Raw genomic sequence first — 9,521 nt, 5'->3', positions numbered from 1 at the left:
ATCAGGATTTTTCCTTAAGAATTAGAAGCACATAAACTTTTGATTGCAAATTTAGAAATAAAATGTTATCCTTAAAAGTAATTGCAAAATATAAACTAAGAATTTTCAGAAGATTTGACTTTCTTTGACAAAGGATCCTGATTATTTATACTTGGACTCAGTGGTCGTTTACCATAAGTAGCTTCCTCTGTTACTTCACCGTTAATTAAATTTAATGCATTCATCTGATTAGATGGATCGTACTGTTTTAAAAGATTAAATAATTCCATTCGTTTTCGTTTGGCAGCAATGTCTAAAGCTGTTTCACCATTTTCGTTGACTGCATTTATGCATATGCCTCTATTTATCAGTAATCCTATAACATCTAGTGTACAATCACTTCTTTCCATCAAGAAATGCAACACTGTATTTTTATTATGGTCTAGAGCATTTATATTGCCAATGCCTGATAATAATATTAGAAATACTTCAAAATCATGATATTTGACTGCCATGTGAAGAGGAACATCACCAGTATTACTTATAGCATCGACAATTGCACCTTTTGATATAACTGTTTTCAGAAGAGATTTATAATCTGCAAGCCGTTCTGGAGAAAATTGAGGTACGTTTTCTAGAAAATAATGAAGAATAGATTTGCCATCTACATCTACAACATTTACATCTGGAGTGTACTTTAATGCTAAGTCAAATATTTTGAAATGTTTATTTTTTGCAGCCAAATGTATAGGTTGTTGACCTCGTTTATTAGTAACATCAAAATAAGCTCCAAGTTGAAGTATACTTATGAAAGCACTTAAATTTTCTTCTTCTTCAGCATTATCTGCGTAGATGCCATTTGTACTAAGTAAAGCATGGAGTATCGAATTGTTTTGATTATCTAAAGCATTTATTAAACCTTGGGCTTGAACAGATGTTAATAATATTAATAGAACATCTTTTTTCTTCAGTAAAGCTGCTATGTGTAAAAGTGATAATCCATTACATCCTCTGATGTTTATGAGCGCTCCTTTAGATAAAAGTTTCTTGATGAGCAATGGATGCAATTGAACATTGCCAACATTTTGAAAAGCATGCTGCTCAAGAAGAATTTGTAAAACTGTTTGGTTTTCATCATCTAGTATATTCACTTTTCCTGGAAAATCTAGCATCCTGTATAAGGACTTATACTGTTTTTTGATCGCAGCCTCGTGCATTGGAGTACGACCAGTTCGCTGGCTTTTCATGTCGATGAGAGCACCTCGCATGAGAAGTGAATCAACCAATTCATAATCATGTTGATCAACAGCAAGGTAAAGAGGGGTTTGTATATGTTGAGCACTTTCCGAACAATCATTCACGTTGCAGTTGTACTGAAGCAAAAGATTGGCAACTTCTTTATGCTTACGATTGATAGCTGTCTGTAATATCAAGTAATCGGTTGTCTTAGTACCATTCTTGGGCATACCATATGCAGCCAGAGACTTCTGAATAGCATCATAGTTATTATTTTTGACGGCTTTCATAAGCTTGGTAATGGTTAATTTTTCTGGATTAATTGCAATTAAATATTCTGCAACAAAAAACGAGAAAAAGTGTTCAGTCAATTTTTCTTATTTTGTATCGACTGATGTATAAATTGATAATAAAATGGCATAAATAGTGCCTTATTGTGAGTACTCGTGAACAAATTGATCAAGTTAGAAAATAAAATACAAAAAATTGAATGTCTACTAACCAGGCGTAGGATGAAACGGAACTTGCTGTTGCGTTTGTGTTTGATGAACTTGCTCGTTCGCAGCTGCAGTTTTTACTACTTCTTCCATATTTTCCGTAGATGATAAACTTCAATGGTTACTAAACTTTGAAATATTAAACTGGTAAAAATCAAGTGAAACGTTGTCGAAAATTGTGCAATGAGTTATGAGAAACGTAAAAAGAGGCCGATTGTCGTTACAACAAGGAAGTCGCAAATCGAATGCCGGAGGTTCGGTGGCGAAAAGTGGCGGGCTACGAGATTTTGGCGCGATAACCTTTCGAGCGATGCGTGCAGTAGTACCACTACAACGGCATTTTTGAAACGAAATTTTGAATTTTTGAAATGAAAAGTGGGGGGGCCACTTTTGGTTGGTGTGCGAACAAAAGTATATAATGTAAAAATAAATAAACCAAGTGCGAAATATTGAAATAATCAATTTAATAAGCATTATAAGGAAACAGATAGGATTAAGTTTAGAATTTAAATTCTTTTTCCATTTTATCGGCAAGAAACTTGGCAATCGCCATACAACCGCTGGCGCCGGGCGACGGCACGTTACGAAGGTGCAGTATTCTTTGACCGATGCGGCCTGGGCCATTGTCAAAGACGAAATCGTCGAGGGCGTAGCCGTCTCGATCGACCACGATGGCCGAGACACCGGTCGGGCCTCTGGCCACGTCGTCCGGCGTCAATGCAGGTATGTATCGTTTGGCCTCGTTCACGCTCAGGCGGGGCACGAGCGATCTCGCGAACTGATTGACGCCGACGACGAAATTCTTCGTCCAGAATCTGTGATAACCGGGACAGGCCACGAGACTGGAGCAGTGTTGCAGGTCGACGTCTCGCCACGCGTAGCCTTCCCTCGACATGGCGAAAACCGCGTTCGGACCCAGGAAGACCTCGCCGTTGACTCCCTGATTGAAGTGCAGACTCCAGAACGGGTACTTGGTCGTTTTGGACAAGGAGTAGAGGTTCGTTTGCACGAGACACTGTCGGCTCTCTCTGAGCTTGAGGTACTCGCTGCGCATCGGTATCACTTTTGGGTAGGGCGGGCAGTCGCTCATCCTGGCCAGTTGATCCGAGAAGAGTCCAGCGCACGTCAACACGTACTTGGTGTGCATGTACTGAAACGACATTGGGCAACGAAGCTCAATTTTCGCCATCCGCTGCTCCATACCATCGTTACCTCTCCCCATTACAAGTTACCTGATTTTTCGAATGTACGCAAAGTGGATGCAGCTCCCGAGTGCCTTTGCTCTCGATCGCCTCGGCAAAACCGGCCACTTTGAAGTTCTCGTGAATGACGCCGCCCATCTCCTTGAAATCTCGCGCAAAACGGTGGCAGACGGTCGACCAATCGACGTTGCCCGTCCACGGGCACCAGAGAGCCTTTTTACCCTGCGCACGAGCAAGCACAAAACGATATCCCGTGCTATATTATTATTGAAAATTCGACGAGACTCGCGTCGTTCGACTAAACGTTAAACCTTGCATTTCGGCTCGAAATTCGCGATGCACTCCCGCTCGACCAGCTGGATGTCGGGGCACTTGTTTTCCAGGCCACTCTCGTAGAGCTCGTTCAACTCGCAAATGTCGTCATCGGTTTGAGCGACCACGAGTTTGCCGCTCTTTTTGTGCGGTATGTCGTTTTTGCACAGGTACTCGTACACCTGCTTCATGCTATCGGAACACATCTTCGCCTGAAATATCATACAGTTGGTTGGCAAAATTTGACTAAAATCGAGCGAGCTGTGCGCGTAGTTATATCCGTATACGTGAAAACAGACTTTGACGCAATCTGATTTGTAGAAGAGGCCAGTGAATATGACACCTGAATTGTGCGACGTCTGATGCTTTGCGATTCCGTCTTCTTTTTCCACGATTGCTATTTGCAGTTCTGGATGGCGACATTTCATCTCTCGGGCAGTTGCACAGCCTATGATGCCGCCACCGACTATTGTCAAGTCGTACGCCAGCTGCTCGCATTTTTTCGAGCTTCATTTTATCAAAGTAAAGATTGAATGTTTTTAATTCCATTCGAAGCGTCTCAATTATTATCTTTACTAACCTTGACGATAATCTTTTTTGACAATCGATCGTTTTCAAAATATTGTTGAGTATTCCACTGCTCGAGACGGCGACTCTCATAATATAGGAATCGGTATATTTTCTTATGATTGATCCGCTTTAGTTATACTATCAAAATCTGACGCAGGTCTAAAAACGATTTTCGACTTGACGCTCGTAACTCACAGAAATTTATTAAATGTTTTACAAGTATAGATACTTACTCTATTGATGTTGACATATACTAAAACTTGCACTCTTAGCTTCGTCATCATTTAACACGCTCAAGATATAACCTTTAAACAGATTTTCTAGCTCCACATAAACAAAGTAAAAACGATTCATGTTTTCTCGGAACCATGTGAAATGAAACATTCTATACACGATGAAAAAATATTATTTGAAATACGAATTTGCTTCGCATCAATATTTAAACACTTTTTGTTTAAAAATTTTTCTTCTGACTTTACGTCCTTTACTAAAATACGTACGCATAATGTATTTTGTCCTAAATTGTAAAAGCAATTTTTTTCTTCGCTCGCTCTTAACACTTTCACCTTCCTGAGATTTTCAATATTATAACGCTACTCAGCGTGCAATATCTTGGATTCGAACATTCTAAGTAACACAATTGAAAACTGTTTCCAAGTCGTACAATTTAATTTATTCATTTTTGAAATATTTTTTATTCGATCACGGCGTCTCATTTTAACCATTTTATTTTTCCAACCCTTTTCTTAGAATTAAAATTTATTTAAAGTAGTTATTAAGTTTGATGTCATGGTCTGTAAAAAAGGAGCTCATTGTGCGTGTCTTGATCGACATGTGTCATAACAACAAGCAACTGGTGTCCACTCAAAATTAGCAAAAATATACTATATCAAATCATTTATTTTTGCAGAATAAAATAAAATGGAAGTGGACTGTTGCAGTTCTGGTATTGCTCCTCATGGAGGTTAACTCATTTTATGCCCTAGGAGACTCTACAGACTTCAAAAAAAGCCAGAAAATTGATGTGGAAGTTGCCAAAATGTTTAGTTTACGTACACAACTATCTTATGAATATTATTCGTTGCCTTTTTGTTTGCCCAAAAATGGTACCTTATCTTATAAATCTGAAAATTTATGGGAAATGTTAAGAGGTGACATGTGAGTTTGGAAATTTTGTATCTTTTAGTACGAACATTATTTACAATAATTGTCATGCTTGTTGAAATATTTCAGAATTGTTAATACACCTTACGAAGTTGCTATGGCACAAAATATATCTTGCAAACTTCTTTGTGATAAGCCAACAGAACCCATGACTTGGAAAGAAAGTAATTCTTTACTCGTCATTGAAAGAATTCAACAAGAGTACATTGTCCATTTGTAAGATATCTAAAGTTTTTGTGTAAGGGTAAAAACAAATTTACTGAATTTAATATATTTTTCTTATGTTACAGATTGATTGATGATTTCACAGCAGCAAGTCTAACTAATCTAAATGATAAAATTGATATACAACCTGGTTATTATCTAGGTGGTATTGATGAAAAAAATAGGGTGTATATTAACAATTATTTGAAACTAAAACTAGCCTATCATATCAATGGAAGGAAGAACCTGATATTAGTTGGGCCAGTAGATGGAATATTTATGTTACAAAGAATTATATAAAAATTCGTTGGCTTAATATAAACTGCTTAACGTATTGTTTACTTTTATCTTCTGGTAACTTAATTCCTTGAAAATTATACAATATATCATTTTAATAAAAAAGAATGAAAAAATATAATATTACTTTCTAAGAGTCACATTAGCTTTGTTGCATGGTCAAGTAGGAAAAGACATAGCAAAGTACAATAATTGTGATGGTATTGCAAGATTAGAGAGAGCTTCAGAAAGAACTGGATGGAACGTTGTTTATGCAGATGTATTCAGACCTCCCATTAAATCTCTGCTTTTTGCTGCTGTTATTCGTAGTGGTATTCAAGTATTTGTTGACTTATTTACTGTATTTATAAATATTCTGATATGAAATAAATTATAATTTAATGAATCTTAGTTTTTTTCATGCTTAAAATATTTCAATCAGCTAGTAGAGGAGCTGTAGGAACTTGTGGAATTTATTGTTTTAGTTTATCTGGACTAGTAGCTGGATACTTTTCAGGTAGATTATAATGTGTAATGTATTTTTTCTTAAATTTATGCAATTTTTTTCTTTGCTCGCTCTTAACACTTTTACCTTCCTGAGATTTTCAATATTATAACGCTACTCAACGTGAAATATCTTGGATTCGTACAAGAATTCTAAATAACATAATTGAAAACTGATTCCAAGTCGTACAATTTAATTTATTCATTTTTGAAATTTTTTTTTATTCGATGACGGCGTCTCATTTTAACCATTTTATCTTTTCAACCCTTTTCTTAAAAATAAAATTTTTATTAAGTTTGATGTCATGGTCCGTAAAAAGGAGCTCACTGTGCGCGTCTTAATCGACATATATTTTCTGTAACGACAAGTAATATTTACGTTTATAGAAACTTCCCCGCTTATAATAGAATATAATACATCAAGATACATAATTATATTTATTTAATCTTTTTTCCTAAGCCAATTAATAATTAATGCAAAATAAAACGCTTTAAAGTTTTGGAATAATTTTATTATCATTTTAAAAAGATACGAGAAATAAAATAATCATTTTTACGTGAATAAAAATATTACTACATTGTTTTTTTTTCTCAATTAGGTATGTTCTTAGTAAATAATGTCCATTCAAATTGTGATAGTTCAAAAAATTTTTAATCCAGAATCAATTTTCGAGATCTTAATTGAACTGGGGTTCGAAGATTATTTTTTAAGTTTAACGAATAAAATTTAGTCTCAAACGTAAACTGAGGAATGAAACCATCATTCTGAAAATTGTTATGTCAGTGTAAATTTTTTAATTATGACTTGCTTACAGAATAAGTATTTTGACAAATTACAAAACTAAATATAAATATAAGTCGTGTCATGTGGCTTTTTCTATATAATTACGAATTATCAATTTACTATACGACTGCATCGAATAACGTTCACACTTCACATACCGCCATAATCGAAAATTAATAAAACCGCGCACTCAGATGATAATTCTTCTTACGTAAAGTTTACTCAAATGGTAATTGCAGACGTCGCACGTGCAGTGCCCAATAAGCAGCTGAAACAGTCCAAGTTAATACTCCATACCGCTAGTAGTGTATTTACTGTTTTTGTACTTCGCAGCACGTGTTTAGCTCTTAGCATTATAAATGTTAGTTTTATTTGAATTATCAAACAAATTTTAATATGATTGTAGAAGATACTTGAACCAGCGATTGACCACTTTTGGATATGGAATAATTATACTTTTTCCTTGTTATATGGTGACGAGAAATGTGGAAGCCAAGATAAATCATTCACTAAAAAATTTTTTAACGTCAATCCAAAAGTAATTTTAATTGATTTTCATAGAATATTTTCCAAAACGGTCATACACTGGTTCAACTATCCAACTTTAGTTTAAATTATTGATGTCACTAAGTGCAATATGTCAAAATATAAATTAAATTTTTCAAAACTTCATGGTTATTATATTTAGATTTATCAGTGCATAATGATAAAAAAAAAACTCGAAGAAAATTGTTGATTAAAAAATTTTGACATATTTCACTTATCCATCGAGCTTGATTTCAATTATTCACAATTATTTCATATTTTTAGAATCTATCAAAATGGAGAGAGAGTACATGAGAGATTTGTCGAGGAAAAGGCAATCGGAACCAGACAACCTTAAATTACTCTTACCAATTAAAACTAAAGATGGTGCAATTGTGAAAAAACTTGGCCAAAGATCTGCCACTGAAATAGAGGACTCAAATCAGAATGTCACAGAAGAGCCTCCAAAGAAAAAGAAAAAAATTAATAAAAAATTTGTAGTGCAAAGTGAGGAAATTCAAGTAGATCCAAATAGACCAATTGCAATGGTTGAGCTAATAGCTCAAAGAGAAAATGCTAAAAATGCTTATCGTTGTAAAATTGGAGAGCTGGCCAGTGAAGTACTTGAAGATCCTGAAAAGAGATATTCAAATGTTACAGCATTGATTAGGTTTATGGATGAGAAAAATGCAAACGTCCGTGTAACAGTATGTTCATTGACTATAAAGGCGTTATTAGAAATATTTTTAGATATTCTGCCTGAATATTCCATTCGTTCGCAAGAAGGACCATTGAAAAAAGAAACAATCCAATTACAAAAATATGAAACCCACATTATCAAATGTTACGAGCAGTATTTGAAGAAATTAGAGAAAATGGTTGGAGTTTTGAAACAAAAAATAGCTGTAGACAAGATGAAAAAAGATGATATATACTTAGCAAAGTTGAGCATAAAAGTGATGTGCAAGCTTCTTACATCGCAACCATATTTCAACTTTTCTACCAATATAGCAACTTTTTTAGTTCCCTATCTGAACCATAGATTTGTAAATATAAGGGAGCAGGTAGCAAATTGCTTCTCTGAGCTATTTAAAGAAGATAAACGTGGCCAGTTATCTTTATTAATTGTTCAGAAAATAAACAAATACATTGTAGCCCATTATCACAAAGTTCATTCAGAAATGTTAACTGTATTGCTTGGATTAAAAATATCAGAAAGTATGGTCAAAGACAAAGACCAAGATAAAAAAACAACGGACTTCTCCAAAGAAAAACGCTCCAACTTCACAAAAATAACAGAAGTTCTATATTTGATTTACTTTCGAACTCTAAAAAATTATTCAAACTCTTCTATTTTAACATCTTGTCTTGAGGGATTAGCTAAATTCGCCCCCTGCATTAATATAGACTTTTATGCTGATTTGGTTGCATTTTTAAATAACTTACTGGAAAATGAAGAATTAAATCTGAAGCAGCAACTATACTGCATTCATTCAGCATTATTAATTTTAAATATTCAAGCTGCTACTATAAATGTAGATCCTACTACGTTTCACACACATTTTTATAGAAAGTTACTTGATATTCATGCAGGAACAACTAGTAGTGAATTATCTGTGATTTTGAAAACAATGACTCAAGTAATAGTCAAGAGGTATAAAATGATGACACCTAGTGTTGTTATAGCTTTTATAAAAAGAATTTTTACAGCTTCATTAAACTTAGACCAAGAAACTGCCTTAGAAATTATTCAGATGATTAAGCCAGTCATGCTAAATTGCAAAGGAGCAAGTAATTTAGTTGAAACAGACTGTGATTCAACGGTACAGTTTTATTTACCAGAAAATGATTGTCCTGAAAACTCTTCAGCTTATGGAACCAGTTTATGGGAAATTGTAGCTCTGCAGCGACATCCGAGTACTGCTATTCAAGCCACAGCTAAAAGTATAGTAAAAGAACTCTTGGGAAAAACAGATGAATATTCCCTAAACAAATTGGCTAAGTTTTCTCAAGATTCTCAGAAACCATATGATCCTAATTATGGTTCATTTTTAACAACAGCACCTTTGCCTAAAAAAGCACCTAAAAGATGTAAGGTGCATGATTATCAAGTTCTCAAATTAATTAAAACTATTGATCCTGAAGGAAGTTTTAATAGTACGACTTTGAATTCTTCTGATGCCACTGAAAAGGAAAATGAAAAGAAAGAAAAAAGCTTAATACAAAAGAAAAAAAAAAGCTTAAAAAAACAATCAACTCTTAAAAAGA

At 34.4% G+C, this 9,521-nt stretch overlaps 4 protein-coding genes across 4 annotated transcripts; 2 read left to right on the top strand and 2 right to left on the bottom strand.

The window, feature by feature from the left end:
* Nucleotides 1-95: 95 nt before the first annotated feature.
* LOC106651315 (putative ankyrin repeat protein RF_0381) lies at nt 96-1,926 on the bottom strand. Its single transcript, XM_014369755.1, has 2 exons — nt 1,718-1,926; nt 96-1,552 (listed from the first exon to the last, which is right to left on the bottom strand). The coding sequence occupies exons 1-2, from the start codon at nt 1,803-1,805 to the stop codon at nt 96-98; spliced, it is 1,545 nt and encodes a 514-aa protein (XP_014225241.1). The 5' UTR covers nt 1,806-1,926.
* A 285-nt stretch (nt 1,927-2,211) lies between these two features.
* LOC106651314 (L-2-hydroxyglutarate dehydrogenase, mitochondrial-like) lies at nt 2,212-4,077 on the bottom strand. The gene is made up of 5 exons (XM_014369754.1): nt 4,030-4,077; nt 3,526-3,714; nt 3,226-3,438; nt 2,945-3,136; nt 2,212-2,862 (listed from the first exon to the last, which is right to left on the bottom strand). The coding sequence occupies exons 1-5, from the start codon at nt 4,075-4,077 to the stop codon at nt 2,212-2,214; spliced, it is 1,293 nt and encodes a 430-aa protein (XP_014225240.1).
* A 551-nt stretch (nt 4,078-4,628) lies between these two features.
* LOC106651313 (transmembrane 9 superfamily member 4-like) lies at nt 4,629-5,825 on the top strand. Its single transcript, XM_014369752.1, has 5 exons — nt 4,629-4,652; nt 4,707-4,954; nt 5,030-5,176; nt 5,251-5,424; nt 5,597-5,825. The coding sequence occupies exons 1-5, from the start codon at nt 4,629-4,631 to the stop codon at nt 5,823-5,825; spliced, it is 822 nt and encodes a 273-aa protein (XP_014225238.1).
* A 1,186-nt stretch (nt 5,826-7,011) lies between these two features.
* LOC106651312 (nucleolar complex protein 3 homolog) lies at nt 7,012-9,463 on the top strand (the record flags this gene model as incomplete). The annotated part of the gene is made up of 2 exons (XM_014369751.1): nt 7,012-7,089; nt 7,539-9,463. A coding segment is annotated over exon 2 (1,914 nt), but the record flags the coding sequence as incomplete, so codon positions are not given.
* Nucleotides 9,464-9,521: the final 58 nt, after the last annotated feature.

Source organism: Trichogramma pretiosum, unplaced genomic scaffold, assembly GCF_000599845.2.
Source record: "Trichogramma pretiosum strain Unisexual culture from Peru unplaced genomic scaffold, Tpre_2.0 scaffold9, whole genome shotgun sequence".
In the NCBI taxonomy this organism is placed as follows: domain Eukaryota; kingdom Metazoa; phylum Arthropoda; class Insecta; order Hymenoptera; family Trichogrammatidae; genus Trichogramma; species Trichogramma pretiosum.
The sequence above is the reverse complement of the archived record's forward strand: the minus strand, read 5'-3'. Positions and strand labels throughout refer to the sequence as shown.